A 19,111-nucleotide genomic window follows, 5' to 3' on the forward strand; every position below is an offset into this window, starting at 1 on the left:
TGGATAAAACATTCAGGGTCAAACCATTCAATCCCCATTTCAAACTCCATTTCAAAGTCCATTTGTAACGCAGATAAACGTTCCATTAATGATCAGAGCGGCTCCAGCTGTTCAGCAGACTGTCCAATAATCCAACCACACACTGGTCCAACCACACACTGGTTCAACCACACACTGGTCCAACCACACACTGGTTCAACCACACACTGGTCCAACCACACACTGGTCCAACCACACACTGGTCCAACCACACACTGGTCCAATCACACACTGGTCCAACCACACACTGGTTCAACCACACACTGGTCCAACCACACACTGGTCCAACCACACACTGGTCCAATCACACACTGGTCCAACCACACACTGGTCCAACCACACACTGGTTCAACCACACACTGGTCCAACCACACACTGGTCCAATCACACACTGGTCCAACCACACACTGGTTCAACCACACACTGGTCCAACCACACACTGGTTCAACCACACACTGGTCCAATCACACACTGGTCCAACCACACACTGGTTCAACCACACACTGGTCCAACCACACACTGGTCCAACCACACACTGGTCCAACCACACACTGGTTCAACCACACACTGGTTCAACCACACACTGGTTCAACCACACACTGGTTCAACCACACACTGGTCCAACCACACACTGGTTCAATCACACACTGGTCCAACCACACACTGGTTCAATCACACACTGGTCCAACCACACACTGGTTCAACCACACACTGGTTCAACCACACACTGGTTCAACCACACACTGGTTCAACCACACACTGGTTCAACCACACACTGGTTAAGAGAATGCGGCCTGGGGGCCAAATCCGGCCCCCCAAAGGGTCCAGTTGGGATGAATTTGTGAAATGCAAAAATTACACTGAAGAAATGAACAATCCTTTTAGTTCAGGTTCCACATTCGGTCGGATCAGTCAAATACTGTCAGAATAACCTATAAATACACACAAGTCCAGATTTTCCTCTTTGTAAATGTAAACATTTTCATGTCATTTTACTGTATTTACACTAAAACAAACTACCATTTCACAAAAACGTGAATAACCCAAACAAATATGAACATTTTGAAATGTCTGAAGTACAACTTTACCAATATTCTGTCTGTTATTAAATGTTTCTGTATTTGTTGATCCACTAATTCTATCAATCCATGTGAATAATTGGTGTAAAATATGGGTTTTTCATCTTTTGATGGCCATCAGATATGACCATATTTGGACATTCAAGGGCTCCATAGGTACCGTGGAAACACTGTCATCTTCTCCAGCATTGATTCACCAGTAAAACCAGTGACAGTGGATAGACACACTTTTTTTGTTTTGTTTTTTAGTTCATTTATTTATTTATTTTTGTTAATGGAGAAGGTTAGTGTACCTGTTCTTGGGTTTATTTGCATGTTAAAAAAATGGAAATTGTGCAACAATTTATTTTCAATTGATGTGTCACATATGATACAGTGGTTGTATCGCCCAATTTCTACAAAACTACAAATAAACAAAAATGGGAAAAAAACAAAAGTCTTGAATTCTCAAATCTGAATTTACTACCTTAGAAAAGCCTTTAAAAAGTATTAAATTTGATACAGTAGGTCTGAATTTGTGTTTCCATAAACTTGTTCAGTGTATTGTCTTTAAATGTGTCTGTTCAATATCCAAGCTTCAAAGAAAGTCACGTTAGTTGGTGAGAAATGATCACAGAACGTTCATTTCTGTGCACAGTATGCATGTAATATTCAGTCTCTGCTGATGTAAATAAACACATTTTCCTAAAAAACAAAACAAAAAAAGAACAGGTGAGTGTAGAAAAGTGTGTCGTGTAAAATGAGTGGAAAAGTCCACAGTGTGAGTCCTACTCTTCTCTGGAGGGTTCCGATCTGTTTCCTGGTCTCCACGTCCTTTCCTCCAGACTCCAGGAACTTCTTATAAGCCAAGTCGAAGGCCTGACCGATGGTGAGGGTGATCTCCTCAGCCTGCAGCAGAGACGGAAAAACCAACGATTAAAAAAACACACACGCACACAGATCTGAGTCACACTGAATCTGCTGAAGGAACCCAGACCAAAGGAGTACTTACACACTTTTCACTGTCGAACACGTAGCACAGGTGTTTGTTGGATTCAGAGTCTTTGCAAATAAAAGTGAATATTCTTTTGTCGGTTTTGTCGTCTGCACAGAAGGATATTCTGTGGAGCTGACAGTTATGATGCACATCCTGAAAAACACAAACACACACACACATAAACACAAAACACACACCATTCACTGAGCGGACACCTGCGGTCCGACTTGAATCCAAACATCTGATACTTACTTTAGTTTTGGGATCTAGAATCTTCACACCGTAGATGGAGATCTGCAGTTCCACTTTAGGAACCTTCTGGCCCTCAGACTTCTTTATGTGTCTCTGAAACTGAAGGAGAAAAAGAAAATGAACTCACGATGGTCTGGAGTCGACTACGCAGACGAGAAGGAAAAGAACGGAAAAAACTACAGCAGAGATCAGGACCGTCCTCAGAGATCCAGACCCTCAGAGACCCAGAACCTCAGAGACTAAGACCCTCAGAGACCCAGACCCTCAGAGACCCAGACCCTCAGAGACCCAGACCCTCAGAGACTCAGACCCTCAGAGACCCAGACCCTCAGAGACCCAGACCCTCAGAGACCCAGACCCTCAGAGACTCAGACCCTCAGAGACCCAGACCCTCAGAGACCCAGACCCTCAGAGACCCAGACCCTCAGAGACTCAGACCCTCAGAGACCCAGACCCTCAGAGACCCAGACCCTCAGAGACTCAGACAGAACAGACCATTCACCAAGACAGTGTGTTTTACACAACAGTCAAGATGAAATCCACTCTGTCATACCTGAACTGTAAAAATCTAAATCTGTCCCAGTGTATCTGTCTCACTTCTGTTCCAAATATCTGATCACACTTTAAATCCGACAGAATCACCTACAGAGGAACTGTGCAGTCACATACAAGAACTGATTTAGAGACAGTAGATCTGGAAAATCTGATTTGTAAAACACATTTATAAATGATAAGTTGACACATGATAATGTTAAAATTACACTTATTTTTCATACAAAATGTCAGTTTTTTCAGCTTATTCACGTCTTTTTGGTGACAGGATAGTCTGGAAACGAAATTATTTTCATAATTTAATGTTTTTTATTGCACTAAAACAAAGAGAAAACAGTTGTCCTTTAGGGATGTCTTTCTTTCTTTTCTTTCTGTAGGACTCCTGCGATGGGGTGGGTGTCTCGTCCCGGTGCGTTGAGCCGACCAGGTGAACCAGTGTTTTCCATCGCTGGCGGTCTTGTGCCGGCTGCTCTGCGTCCTCCATGCTAACTCCATGTTGGTGGAGGTCACCCGCAATGACATCGAGCCATCGGGTGCGGGGCTCGCCTCGTGGTCGTTTCCAGTCCACGGCCTTCGGGTCAAACTGAAGGATGGCTCTTGTCGGATGGTCAGGAGGGAGGCGGAGGACATGACCGAACCAGCAGGTGTGACGTTGCGCGGCCAGGCTGGATGCTTTGGGCTGGCATGTGTGGGCTCCAAGCACCTCGTTGGAAACCCGCTGGGGCCACCTGATGTTTTCGATGGTTCTGAGAGCCCTGCTATCAAAGCCATCTATTCTGGCAGCCACAGTCTGGTTTAAGAGCCATGTTTCTGAGCCATAGAGCAGGATGGAGAGGACGGCAGAGTTGTAGATCCGGAGCTTCGTCCTGCGTGAGATGGTCTGGTGCCGCCACAGTGGTTTCCAGAGAGACTGCAGAGCTGATGCTGCCAGGGCCCTTCTGCGGGTAATCTCTGGTTTTAGGTCCCCGTTATCTGTCACCATGGACCCCAGACACACAAAGCTCGTGACAGGCTCTACAATGTCATTACCAAGCTGCAAGGGAGGTGGATCCGGCCCATCACCGACATGCATGAACTTGGTTTTTGTCCAGTTCACTTGGAGGCCAAGCTTCTCTGCCTCTTCACTGTATCTGCCCAGAGCATCTGTCAGCTGACTGTAGGATGTGCTGAACAGGATGGTGTCATCAGTGTACTCCGGGTCAGTCAGGTGGTAACTGTCTAGGGACACTCCGGGGACCCTCTCATAAACCCTGGTCATCAGATGGTCAATGATGCAGTTGAAGAGGTCAGGAGCAGCCACGCAGCCCTGGAGAACGCCACTGGAGATGGAGAACCAGTCTGAGTGTTTACCATGGATTCGGACACAGCTCTGTGCGTTTCTGTAAAGCAGCTTGAACAGGGCAATGATCTTAGGTGGTGCTCCGAGGGCCTGTAGGATGCTCCACAGTGAAGCATGGCAGATGGTGTTAAAGGCAGCCTTCAGATCTGTGAACCTGATGTAAGGATTACGATTTTTGCGGAATTCCTAAGTCTTCTCTATCAGCAGACGAACAGCGGAGATGTGGTCTGTCGTGGAGCGGTTAGGCATGAAGCCAGCCTGTTGGGGACGGCGGCTGCTTCTGATGGCTGGGAGAGCACGGGTGAGCAAGATCCTGGTGAAGACCTTGCCTGGGATGGAGAGAAGGGTGATGCCTCGGTGGTTGCTGCAGACTGGCCGGTCACCCTTGTGTTTCCAGAAGGGTAGGATGACTCCTCTGGTCCAGTCGCTGGGAAGCCTCTCTGTCTCCCACACCTGGTTTAGAATTTGGGTAAGCCACTCGACGATACTGTCCCCGCCAGATTTTAACATCTCAGCGGTTACAGGGCGGGGAAGCAAAATTTCCAATGAACATTTAGTTGTTTTTTCTCAGCAGGCACTACGTCAGTTGTTTTGAACCCAAACATATACTGATGTCATAATCATACCTAACACTATTATCCATACCTTTTCACAAACTTTGCCCGTATGAGTAATCAGGAAAGCAAACGTCAAAGAGTGTGTGATTTGCTGAATGCACTCGTCACACCAAAGGAGATTTCAAAAATAGTTGGAGTGTCCATAAAGACTGTTTATAATGGAAAGAAGAGAATGACTATGAGCAAAACTATTACCAGAAAGTCTGGAAGATACTATTAAAGAAGAATGGGAGAAGTTGTCACCCCAATATTTGAGGAACACTTGCGCAAGTTTCAGGAAGCGTGTGAAGGCAGTTATTGAGAAAGAAGGAGGACACATAGAATAAAAACATTTTCTATTATGGACATTTTCTTGTGGCAAATAAATTCTCATGACTTTCACTAAACTAATTGGTCATACACTGTCTTTCAATCCCTGCCTCAAAATATCGTAAATTTTGCTTCCCCACCCTGTAGTGCACAGATGCCGGAGGCCTTCCTGTCGTTGAGTATTTTCAGGGCAGCTCTGACTTCCTCGGGTGTGACAGGGTCTGTAGTACAGGCGTCGCTAGGGGCTGCAGCGTTTGTGGCCGGTAGGATGGTGGGATCAGCCGGGATGGCACCGCGCTGCAGGAGGAGGCTGAAGTGCTCTTTCCAGCATTCGAGGCAGTTTGTTGCAGTCGTTATGAGGTTGCCATCAGAATCTTTCACCAGGGCTGTCTTGATGTGTGGACCATTACAGGCTTGGAGCAGCAAACTGAAGACACGGCTCATGTTGTTGTTGTTGGCCGTGGACTCTACATGTCCAGCTTTAGGGATGGAACCAGATGAACATTTCATATCATGATTATTGTGACCAAAATTATCACGGTTATCATTATTATCACGGTATTGTTGAAATTGTGCTCAAAATGTTCAAAAAGTACTAATACACACACTGAAAGAATTTAACCAAGTTGTATTAAAAAATAAAATAAAATTAAATAAGTAAATAAATAAATAAATATAATAACAGTCCCACTGTCCCTTCTGCGTCAGAAACATTCACATATTAACCCTTAGTGGTCTGAGTCTATTCTGTCTGTTTTTCAGTCCTTTTGATTTGGCCTTTATATACTATAGAAACAAATGTTTACTATACCCATGTTTGGATCTGTTTTTTCAGCACAACTTCATCTATCTCATCTGTCTATTATTTTTTCACTTTAACCTACTATAAAAACACAAAAGGACAAAAAACACACAAAAATATATAAAGTCCAATTTGAAAAATGTGTATAATTTATTGCATAAATAACACACAGATGTTTAACGAACCTTTTCACAGACTTTAAAAGTGAATATTGGTTCAAATATTAGGTACAGAAAATTAAAATTGTAATAAATTCAAACTATACTCAAATATTTGACATAAAAGCAGATCTGTACAGAGGGTTTTTTTCCTCCTAAAAGTGCGGTAATCAAACACAGTTATCATGAGAATTAGAATTTAAATAGTAATACCAACTGTCTGTGATTTTACTTGTTATAGCGGTAATCGTTACATCCCTACTGTCCTTATTTAAATGTATATTCTGTTATTCTTTCACTGCTCTGGTCCAGTGTAGATCAGATTGGGTTGAATGTGGATCCTGGAGTTAAATGAGTTTGACAGATATGGTTTCAGACTTCTGCTGTTCAGGGACTGAAAATATGAAGAATGAACATGAGAACTGAACAGTTCTGTGTTCCAGTGACTAAAGCATTCGGATGTTTGGAGTAGAAGTGAGTCTGGACCTGGATCTGAGACGGTAACCATGGAGACGGCTGGCTTCAGGGATCAGATGGAACGCAACAATAGAAGAAGGGGTTAGGGAAAACAAGGCTCCCCTAGAAGAGGCCTCAGCTGTGGGCAGGAGGAGACCAGTGAGGGGCCAGAACCAGAACCAGAACCACAGAAGAACACAGAGGAAGAAAAGAGCCAGAACCAGAACCACAGAAGAACACAGAGGAAGAAAAGAACCAGAACCTGAACCAGAACCAGAACCACAGAAGAACACAGAGGAAGAAAAGAGCCAGAACCAGAACCAGAACCACAGAAGAACACAGAGGAAGAAAAGAGCCAGAACCAGAACCACAGAAGAACACAGAGGAAGAAAAGAACCAGAACCTGAACCAGAACCAGAACCACAGAAGAACACAGAGGAAGAAAAGAGCCAGAACCAGAACCAAAACCACAGAAGAACACAGAGGAAGAAAAGAGCCAGAACCTGAACCAGAACCAGAACCACAGAAGAACACAGAGGAAGAAAAGAGCCAGAACCAGAACCAAAACCACAGAAGAACACAGAGGAAGAAAAGAACCAGAACCTGAACCAGAACCAGAACCACAGAAGAACACAGAGGAAGAAAAGAGCCAGAACCTGAACCAGAACCACAGAAGAACACAGAGGAAGAAAAGAGCCAGAACCTGAACCAGAACCACAGAAGAACACAGAGGAAGGAAAGAGCCAGAACCTGAACCACAGAAGAACACAGAGGAAGAAAAGAGCCAGAACCAGAACCAGAACCAGAACCACAGAAGAACACAGAGGAAGAAAAGAGCCAGAACCAGAACCAAAACCACAGAAGAACACAGAGGAAGAAAAGAGCCAGAACCTGAACCAGAACCAGAACCACAGAAGAACACAGAGGAAGAAAAGAGCCAGAACCAGAACCAAAACCACAGAAGAACACAGAGGAAGAAAAGAACCAGAACCTGAACCAGAACCAGAACCACAGAAGAACACAGAGGAAGAAAAGAGCCAGAACCTGAACCAGAACCACAGAAGAACACAGAGGAAGAAAAGAGCCAGAACCTGAACCACAGAAGAACACAGAGGAAGAAAAGAGCCAGAACCAGAACCTGAACCACAGAAGAACACAGAGGAAGAAAAGAGCCAGAACCAGAACCACAGAAGAACACAGAGGAAGAAAAGAGCCAGAACCAGAACCACAGAAGAACACAGAGGAAGAAAAGAGCCAGAACCTGAACCACAGAAGAACACAGAGGAAGAAAAGAGCCAGAACCAGAACCAGAACCACAGAAGAACACAGAGGAAGAAAAGAGCCAGAACCAGAACCACAGAAGAACACAGAGGAAGAAAAGAGCCAGAACCAGAACCACAGAAGAACACAGAGGAAGAAAAGAGCCAGAACCTGAACCTGAACCACAGAAGAACACAGAGGAAGAAAAGAGCCAGAACCTGAACCAGAACCACAGAAGAACACAGAGGAAGAAAAGAGCCAGGGCTGGAAACATTCACAGGTTTAAAAGAACCACTTCCACTGTATGCTGAAGCCCCTCCCACTCACCCCCCCGCCTCCACTGTATGCTGAAGCCCCACCCACCCCCCACCCCCCCTCCTCCACAGTATCGAACCCCGTCCTTCAGGCGACAGATTCGAACTCTGGTTTTACCTTCAGTTTTCGTTTCTTTTTTTTTTACCTTCAGTTTTCTTGTTTTTAGCTTACCGGCCGAGAGGCCGTAGGCTATTGTCATCATGCGGCGTCCGGTGTCGTTATCTGTTGTCGTCGTCGTCTGTCGTCGTCTGTCATCGTCTGTTGTCTGTCGTTGTCGTCTGTTGTCATCTGTCGTCGTCTGTCATCGTCTGTTGTTATCTGTCGCCTGCCGTCGTCTGTCATCGTCATCTGTTGTCATCGTCTGTTGTCGTCGTCTGTTGTCATCGTCTGTCGTCGCCTGTCGTCGTCGTCATCTGTCATCGCCTGTCGTCGTCTGTCATCGTCTGTCGTCGTCTGTCATCGTCTGTCGTCGTCTGTCATCGTCTGTCATCGTCTGTCGTCGTCTGTCATCGTCTGTCATCGCCTGTCGTCGTCGTCATCTGTCATCGCCTGTCGTCGTCTGTCATCGTCTGTCGTCGTCTGTCATCGTCTGTCATCGTTGTCTGTTGTCGTCGTCTGTCGCCTGCTGTCATCTGTTGTTGTCATCTGTCGTCATCGTCTGTCGTCGTCTGTCGTCCGTTACAAAACTTTCAGTCGTCTTCTTCTCCAAAACTACAGTTCCGATTGACTTCAAACTTGGTCTACAGCTTCTTTATGATGATGTCAACAAAAGTTAGTGAAATTATTTGGATCTGGATCTGATTCTGGGTTTGGTGCCACTTTGAAAAATGTCCCCATTATTACAGATAGGAAGTGGATGGATGCAATAACTCAGTAAATATAAATGATCTCCAGTGTAAATGTCTCCAGTCCAGCCCTGATGGGGAGATGACCCAAACATAATGTCCACATGCTGATCACGATCTTCTTCTGGATCTGGAACTGATGCAAAATTTAACATGGGCTCTTATGGGGAAAACATTTCAATCGTCTTCTTCTCCCAAACTCCAGTTCTGATTGACTTCAGACTTGGTATACAGCTTCTGTATGATGATGTCAACACAAGGGATTGAAATTATTTGGATCTGGATCTGATTGTGGATTTGGTGCCACTTTGAAAAATGTTCCCATTATAACAGATAGGAAGTGGATTGATCCAATAAATCAGTATCAATGATATCAAGTGTGAATTTGAATTTTGAATAATTAATTTGAATAGAATAAATACACAGAACTGGGGGAGAATAAATGGATCTGGATACATTTAACACAGCTTTGAATTTGGCCGCTAAGATACAGGACCACTGGTCCCATTGTTTTTACCTTCAGTTTTCTAACGGCGTCTTCTACCACTTCAGTGCCTTTTGGAGCTTCAACCTCTGTGTTTCCAAGGAACTGAAAAACAACAAAACGGAATCTGTTATTCAACATGAACACAGTCTGTTATTGACAACCAACCTGTCCATGAAAAAGAACTAAAATATCTGTCTGTCTGGCTAGTTAATTTAGTTCAAATGTATATAAATTAGCATTATTTGTTTGTAAAGCCTGGAAAAAGCAGCAGATATGTTTGTTTAAATAGGTCAGTATTTTGTTTTGTTTATATATTGTGCCTACTGTGTGGTATTTGATTTTTGGTTTGTATTTATGGTGTCTTATAAGCCCATGGAAGGGCTGGGCATGTCTGTATGCAAGACACAATAATAAAAACATTCATTCATTCATTCATTCATTTCTATCTATCTGTCTGTTCATCCGTCCGTCCATCTGTTCTGTTTCAGGGTGTTTGTTTCAGTCGTCTGTCACTAAACTACACATGTAAGGTGTGTTGTTTAGTTAAACTCAGAAATGGATCTAAATCAGTGTCAACTATTTCATGTATGGATGGTTTTTTTTGTAATAGACAGACACACAGACACACAGACAGACACACACACAGACAGACAGACACACACACACACACACACACACACACACACACACACACACACACACACACAGACCATAATTGTAGGTATTTACTCTGTGTAATGTGACTTTAGTGCCACCTAGAGGCAGGTCAAAATGATACCAAACCAACCCCAGACTCTATGTTCGTTTGGACTTTCGTAAATTAATCATCTAATGTAAAAATTGCACATGTTCCAATGACTGTCAGGAGGACTCAGATGTCTGTAGATGAACTCAGATGTCTGTAGATGAACTCAGATGTCTGTAGATGAACTCAGATGTCTGTAGATGAACTCAGATGTCTGTAGATGAACTCAGATGTCTGTAGATGAACTCCAGCCTTAGTCTGGATCCTGCACATGTGTACACAGAGCAGTGTCGGCTGCTCGTCTGTCAGACAGGGGAAGCTCATTGTCGGCTTACATCAGTTCTGTTAAACTCATGTTAGTTCAGTTCCACATTCAGTTAAATCTGATCTGCAGTGGGCCAGAACCAGTAAAATAATAACAGAATAATACAGAAATAATGTCAACTCCAAATTTTCTCTATGGTTTAGAGCAAAAAAGTAAATTTACATGATGAACAGGTTTCCATCTACAAACTATCCTTTCAAAAGATGTGAACAACATGAACAAACTGAAAAAAATCTGTGTAATTTTATCAGTATTGTGCATCAGTTTATCATTTACACATGCACATTATATTTTACAAATACACAAAACATTTAAAAACAGGCAGAATATTATTAAAATTGTACTTATTTCTCTTAAGACATTTCAGGTTCATATTTGTTCAGGTTATTCACATTTTTTGCAAAATTATGCTTTGTTTTAGTGTAAATGCATGAAAATATTTACATTTACAAAGAGAAAATTTGGAGTGGTCATTATTTCTATGTTGTTATGAACGTATTTTACTGGTCTGACCCACTGCAGATTGAATTGGTCTGAATGTGGAACCCAAACTAAATGGATTGTTCATATCTTAGTGTAATTTTTGCACAAATTCACCCCCAGGGCTGGACTGGACCCTTTGGTGGGCCAGATTTGGCCCCCGGGACGCATGTTTGACACCTGTGGCTTACATTAAAAAAAAAAAACTGTCAAGTTATTGAAACATAAATTCATCCCTCCGTTCCATGTCATTTGTGTATTTGTGTATTTCCAGTGCAGCAAATGAACAATTAATTTGGTAGTGGTTTTGCTGATTTCACAGCAGAATGTGGTTTACAGTATTACAGTTTTGTTCAATTGCTTACACACAAAACCTTTATGTAACACACAGTTTCTAAAACCTGTCACTCAAATTTCACAACTTTACATCAAATCAGCAAAACCATAAGTGAATTCTTAGCCTTGACACAGTTTTCAATTTAGCTTTTAACTTTTTGCACATCAATACACACAATTCTCTACCTAACACACAAAAATCTATCAGGACGTAATTTGATTTCCTATTTCAAACACAACCAATCCAAATGCCCCACTTATTCATCAGCGCCTCAGATTCTGCCCTCACATGTGCAATAACTGCTTTACTGAACACCAACCAACCACTGCCTGACACTGAACATGTACAGGGGTTGGACAAAATAATGGAAACACCTTCAAAAACCAACAAAATATAATTTCATATTGTGTAGGTCCGCCTTTTGCGGCAATTACAGCCTCAATTCTCCGAGGTATTGATTCATACAACTTGTGAATTGTTTCCAAAGGAATTTTCAGCCATTCTTCAGTTAGAATACCCTCCAACTCTTTTAGAGACGATGGCGGTGGAAATCGACGTCTTACTTGAATCTCTAAAACTGACCATAAATGCTCAATAATGTTGAGGTCTGGGGACTGTGCCGGCCGTACGAGATGCTCAACTTCATTAGAATGTTCCTCATGCCATTCTTTACCAATTCTAGCTGTATGGATTGGGGCATTATCATCTTGAGGTGAAGGTGTTTCCATTATTTTGTCCAACCCCTGTACGTATGATGGCTGTCCCTGTGCCCGTCTGCCACTTCTCCAGACAACGGAGGACGCATGTGGTGACGCTGATGTGCCTCTGTCCAAGGTCGGGTACGCCACACGAGAAGGGTCTGTCCTCCATGTTTGGAAAGAGAAACAAGAAAAGCACTTGGAGAGTGCAGACCTCCGCCAAGGCAGATTAGTGGGGCCCCGTGGCCCCACCCCCACCCCCGATCACCACCAAAATTTAATCATTTCTTCCTTGTGCCAGTATCAACATTTCCTGACAATGTCATGAAAATCCATCCATAACTTTTTGAGTTATCCTGTTAAAAACAAACAAACAAACAAACACTCACACAAACACACAAAGCAAAGTGATCACAATAAATACAGAATGTGGTGTGGATGAAGTACTGGGGCCAGATCCAGCCCAGAGGAGAGATGAACCCTAAACACACACACACACACACACACACACACACACACACACACACACACACACACACACACACACACACTCTTTTTCATACACCTTTCTGTTTTTTAGTTGCTGTTCCTCTATATGTGCTGGCTGCTGTACTGTGCTTTGTTTTTTCTTCTGTGCTGTACAAAACTGAACTCAAAACAGCAAATGATTTATTCAGAAAATTAAACATTTTTGGTTCCAGTGTTGCTCGGGTTGAGTTCTATTTGCATGTTACTGTGTTTTCACTCTTATATGGCAACATATAAAAAAATCCATAAAAACAAAAGAGCTTTAGATTTAGAGCAACAGAGTGTAAATGATCTACAGAAGTATATAATACTATGGAAAATGTGTTTGTGATGTGAGACAAATGCTTGCTTTTGAGATATGTTTAGAATATTTTGAATACTGTGTCATTTTGCAAGAGATAGGGCACTGTTTGAGTTTCATTTGAGCAATAATTGAATTTGTGTGTAGAGGTGAGAGAAGAACAGATAGAGCTTTAACTGTGTGTAAGCGATTGAAAAAAACTGTAAACTGAACTGTGTCAGTGAAGGAGCAGATCTGAAAACAGCTGTCAATCAAACAGGATTCAGTTTTTGGACCCATCCTCCAATCAGAACGCGGAAGCTCAGTGTCCAGCCCGGCCAAGCTCCGCCCACGGCTCCGTTCACCCCCAGAGACGCCGAGCATCCGGGGGCGGGACAACACAGAGTCATTTATCCAATTAGCGTCAGTGTTAGTGTTTGGGTCGGTGTTAGTGTGTTTGGATCAGTGTCAGTGTGTTTAAATTGGTGTCAGTGTGTTTGGATCGGTGTTGGTGTTTTCGGATTGGTGTTAGTGTGTTTGGGTCAGTGTCAGTGTGTCGTCGTCTCCTGCTCAGATGCTCATGTCTTTGGTACCAACTCCTAACCCTGGTCCTCCAGATCCTCTGTCCCTCTAACCCTGGTCCTCCAGATCCTCTGTCCCTCTAACCCTGGTCCTCCAGATCCTCTGTCCCTCTAACCCTGGTCCTCCAGATCCTCTGTCCCTCTAACCCTGGTCCTCCAGATCCTCTGTCCCTCTAACCCTGGTCCTCCAGATCCTCTGTCCCTCTAACCCTGGTCCTCCAGATCCTCTGTCCCTCTAACCCTGGTCCTCCAGATCCTCTGTCCCACCACAGGCTGATCATCTGAACCAGGTGGGTTTGAACTGGGACACGTCTAAAACATTAGGACAGTAGATCTGGAGGACCAGGGTCAGATTAAGGCTGTATTCACCCCTGAAAAGTCCTTTGGTTCCACTTGATTCGAATCAGAGTTCATATGTTTGTATTCACAGCTAAAAAAAACAGTCTGTACTTTCCAGGGAAACGAACTCTGGTTCGTTTTAAACGGACCAAACAAAGTAGATGTGAATCCACCCTAACTGGTCCAGTCTGGACTGGTCCTTACCCCTCAGAGTCTTAACCCTGGCCCAGGTCTTGGTCTAACAGTCACATGTGACACTGACACGAACATGACGTTAGTCCGAAGGTGTTAAACTCCGGTCCTGGGGGGTCAGTATCCTGCAGGTTTTAGATGTTTCCCTCTTCCTGCACACCTGGTTCAGTTAATGATCAGCTCATCATCAGCTCTGCAGAAACCTGATAACGATGGAATGGCTTCCAGGTGTAATGGAAGAGGAAAACATCTAAAACATGCAGGATACCGACCCCCCAGGACCGGAGTTTGACCCCCCTGCAATAGTGGAAGAAACAGGAGCAAGAACATGAAGGAGCAGTAGAAAAAAAAAAAAAAGTATGAGGGAGCAGTGGAGCTGCTGTCCAACAGATGGAGCTGTTCACCTTTAAGACTGGAGCAGCACTAACACACACACACACACACACACACACACACACACACACACACACACACACCAGGATCATCCATCTCTGCTCAGATCTGTGGGACAAACCCCAGTCCATCCACTGGAAATGAACAAACACACAACATCCAGCGCACATGGAATCAAACCCAGACCATCTGGGACTATATATACATATACAGGGTGGTGAAGCCAAATGTACACTGAACATTTAGTTGTTTTTTCTCAGCAGACACTACGTCAGTTGTTTCGAAACCAAACATATACTGATGTCATAATCATACCTAACACTATTATCCATACCTTTTCACAAACTTTTGCCCATATGAGTAATCAGGAAAGCAAACGTCAAAGTGTGTGATTTGCTGAATGCACTCGTCACACCAAAGGAGATTTCAAAAATAGTTGGAGTGTCCATAAAGACTGTTTATAATGGAAAGAAGAGAATGACTATGAGCAAAACTATTACCAGAAAGTCTGGAAGATACTATTAAAGAAGAATGGGAGAAGTTGTCACCCCAATATTTGAGGAACACTTGTGCAAGTTTCAGGAAGCGTGTGAAGGCAGTTATTGAGAAAGAAGGAGGACACATAGAATAAAAACATTTTCTATTATGGACATTTTCTTGTGACAAATAAATTCTCATGACTTTCTATAAACTAATTGGTCATACACTGTCTTTCAATCCCTGCCTCAAAATATTGTACATTTTGCTTCCCCACCCTGTGTATACATATATATATATATATATATATATATATATATATATATATATATATATATATATATATATATATATATATATATATACACATATGAAGTATACAGGACACAGCTGGACTATAGAATGAATAGAACTGTCAGATGGTGCAGTCGTCTGATTGGTCAGTCCCAGTCTTGTCCCTCCTCCCTGTCCACTAAACAGGTCCAGAGGACGGTTTCATCACTTCTTCATAATGACTCCCATCCTTTAGGGCAGGAGTCACCAACCCTGGTCCTGCAGAGCCACTATCCTGCATGTTTTAGATGGATCCCTTTTCCAACACACCTGATTCAAATGATCAGCCTGTCATCCAGCTCTGTAGAAGGACCATCAGGTGTGCTGGAAGAGGGACACACCTAAAACATGCAGGATGGTGGCTCTGCAGGACCAGGGTTGGACAGCCCTGCTTTAGGAGGTGGATTTCAGCTCCTTTCCTCTGGACGGAGGTTCTTAGTCCCAGGTTCAGGACACAGCGTTAATAAAAACAGTTTTGTTCCTGTCGCTGTCACTGAGCTCAAGAAGAAATCGTGACATTGCACTGTATGTACTTATTTTAGTTATTTATCCTATTTCTTTGCTCTGTTTATTAGTATTGTGACTTCTAATGTTTACATTTTATGTTCTTCTGGTTTTTATCCCAGACTGTTTCTATCTTCTCTGGGTTTTTATTGTGTTTTATTGCATCTTGTTTTTATTTATTTGATCTTGTTTCTTTTATTCTTTTCTTATCCATGCTGCTGTCCTGTTGAACGGTGGAACACTGAACACTTCTTGTCCTGACGCTCGATCCAGTACCTGTTGAACAGGTTCAATGTGTGGTTTTGTTTTGATGCCAATGCAATCACTACGTCTGCAAAACAGACCTACTCACAGGTACAAATGAAGGAACCTGGAACCTTGATTGAACTATTATCATTCAGTTTATCATAACACACATACTTATTCTATCATCATCTTAACAACAACAACAACAATAATAATAATAATAATAATAATTCTTAAGGTTTAGTTTGTTCACATTCTCAGTTCTGACAGTTCCAAATGTTTGAACGTTATGTTTTATTTCATTTAATTAATTTGACTCATGTCTGTTCTGACAACATTTCAAACATGTTATCATTACAATACTTTAGAATGTTCTATGTCTATAGTTTAAAAATGTTCTGCTCTTTGGAAGTGTTATATTCTGTTCATAAAAATATGTTTAAAACCCACTAGTAAAACAAATGTCTTTCACTCCGTTTGCATCTACAGTTTGTATTTATTCAAATACATCAGTAATAAACTACAGGTGGGTCCAAATAACGTACGTAGAAATAATCTGATTCTCTACAGTTTTTCAAACACAACTGTTTAGAGGAAACACACACAGAGTGATTGACAGGAGGAGAAAACAGGGTTTGGGTTTGGGTTCGGACCAGTGGGACTAAATGCCCCCTAGGACAGAACGCAGAAGCACATGTTCCTGACAGACGGACGGGGGCAGGTTCACAGACAGACTCAGCTCAGAACCTCATCCATCACCTGGTGCACGCAGCTGAAAGCCCAGTCCTGCCCCCCCCCCCCCCCCCCCCCCCCCCCCCCCACAGGGAAGGACGACCACAAACACACTGAGTCCATTCTCATTTTTGGGACTTCTTTTCTGATCCAGCTCTTAATTTGTCCAGTTAATCTCTTACATATTAGTAACTCCCCCCAAAAATTTTGGCCCAATCTGTACAGTTTTAGACACCCCCCACCACCACCACCACCACCACCACCATCACTCCCCCCACCTCCATCTTTAGGGTGTCCATCAGCCCAGTGCAGAAAACCCATTTTTAATGGAAAATCCTACATTTGTGGGTTAGTTCTGCCATATCTGCTCATGTAAATGTCATATTAGAGGTTTTAGGGGATGCTACTGTCATTTATGAAGGTCTCAAATCATGTACAGGTCAAAGGTCACATAATTTTAGACAAGGTCAAGGTCATTTGACACTGAAAAATGGGTCAAATCCCAGGTTTTTGCTGATTTCTTTCTGTCCCAGTCTGATGTGACAGATGTGCACTCAGGGCTGGTTTCACTGCAGAACATCTGATCCTACAGGACCCATCTGGTACCCTCCCTTTTCTTCAGTTCAGCAGGTACCACAGTTCTGTTTCCAGACAAGGGGGGGCGGCTGTGGCTCAGATGGTAGAGCGGGTCGTCCAATGGTCCAGTGACCAAAGGGTCAAATCGAATCTTTTGAACGGCTCTTTGAAATGAACGATGGGAACCGAGTCTTTGCAAAGAGCCGTTCATTTTTTTTGTTGTTTTTAAGGAGGGAGTGTCCGATTATCTGTCAATTTACCAACAGACTGTTCTAGGTCTGAGAATGTGACTCCAGTTCAGGTACTTCAGTAATTACACTGATTCATCACTGTTGTGTTTTGTGCAGTTTTTTCCGTATGTTTCCACACATTTATTGTTCTTGTTTTGAGGAGAATCAAATGTTCTTTTATCAGAAAATGTTTGATTTTCTTCTTCATTTTTCTTCTACAGACTAGTCCACAGAATGTACTGGGATGTTTTTGCTCCAGTTCCATCATTTGTCTGATGTCACCTCTCATGTCATGGATTTATTCCACACATTTGAACTAACGATTCTTTTTTACGGTAAAATAATATTTACTGCCGCGCCAATTGAACACCTTTAAAATGAAATGTCAATCATCACATGTGGCCTATTTAGTCATTAAAAATAATGCCAAAAACATAACAGAGCCAGTCTTTTGAACGACTCTTTTCAGTGAACGGCTCCTGATTGAACGACTCCCTTCAAAGAACCAACAGTCCCATCACTAGTAATAATAATTCTCCGACCCTCTGGATCCGTCCTTTCTCTGAACGGACTGGACCTGTCCCTCTAAACCCTCGGATCCAGACTGGACCTGTCCCTCTAAACCCTCGGATCCAGACTGGACCTGTCCCTCTAAACCCTCTGGATCCAGACTGGACCTGTCCCTCTAAACCCTCTGGATCCAGACTGGACCTGTTCCTCTAAACCTGTCCCTCTAAACCCTCTGGATCCGTCCCTTCTCTGACACCTACCTTGGCGTTGTATGGAATGTAATGCTTGGCCAGAGCTTCTGGGGTGTGCATCCATGTTTTATCTGAAAGGAGACAACAACAGAGTTCAGTCCAGTCAGAATAATGTGTGGAGTCGATCAGTTCAGAGGAGCGTCTGCAGTAGAACAAAGAAATGGAACCAACAAGACAAAAATAACATCACAGAACGACCAGGATGGTATTAAATATAGAAACAGACAAAGACACGGGAGTGAGTTCAAAAACACAGAGATTAAAAAAAACTGCAGACTTCAGGTCCCAGAAACAGACTGAACCACAAATATGGGCACACATCTACTGTCTGTAGTCCTGAAGGTCCCATGAGGGTCCCATGGACCACTGGGATCAGATGGAGGTGGAGGACAGAGTCCACATTCCACAGTGGATGTGGACAATTTAGTTCCAGATACGAGAGATTGTTCTAAGCTACAGATGGATCCAATTGGAGGAGAATCGGAGTCATTTTGAATTTTGGATGAATTTTGGAAAATGTCTCAATGATGACAGGTAGGAAAATTGGAGATTTGGTGACCTTTGCTGTGACCTTGAACTTTGGCCTACTGGGACCAAAATTTAATGGGTTGGTCCCAGGGCCTAGGCCTATCTGTGGGGAAGATTTGGGAAAGATGGGTGGAAGAGTTTTACACTAAAGATGAAAACAAACAAACAAACAAACAAACTAGAAGCACTTGGAGAGCGCAGACCTCCACCAAGGCTGAGCAGTTGGCCCCCCGTGGCGCCCACCCATCCCCCCAATCACCACCAAAATTTAATCATTTCTTCCTTTTGCCAGTATCAACATTTCCTGAAATTTTCATCCAAATCCATCCATAACTTTTTG

At 43.1% G+C, this 19,111-nt stretch overlaps 1 protein-coding gene across 7 annotated transcripts in view; it reads right to left on the reverse strand.

The window, feature by feature from the left end:
* Positions 1-19,111, reverse strand: part of LOC115413045 (PTB domain-containing engulfment adapter protein 1-like) — a 136,411-nt gene that overhangs the window by 17,372 nt on the left and 99,928 nt on the right. For all 7 annotated transcript variants that reach the window (XM_030125791.1, XM_030125788.1, XM_030125785.1 and 4 more), the window contains 5 exons: positions 18,253-18,314; positions 9,517-9,588; positions 2,347-2,445; positions 2,110-2,247; positions 1,890-2,006 (listed from right to left, as the gene is read on the reverse strand). In XM_030125791.1, the coding sequence (XP_029981651.1) occupies positions 1,890-2,006; positions 2,110-2,247; positions 2,347-2,445; positions 9,517-9,588; positions 18,253-18,314 (488 nt within the window). The remainder of the gene's footprint in view (positions 1-1,889; positions 2,007-2,109; positions 2,248-2,346; positions 2,446-9,516; positions 9,589-18,252; positions 18,315-19,111) is intronic.

This window comes from Sphaeramia orbicularis, chromosome 21, assembly GCF_902148855.1.
Source record: "Sphaeramia orbicularis chromosome 21, fSphaOr1.1, whole genome shotgun sequence".
In the NCBI taxonomy this organism is placed as follows: domain Eukaryota; kingdom Metazoa; phylum Chordata; class Actinopteri; order Kurtiformes; family Apogonidae; genus Sphaeramia; species Sphaeramia orbicularis.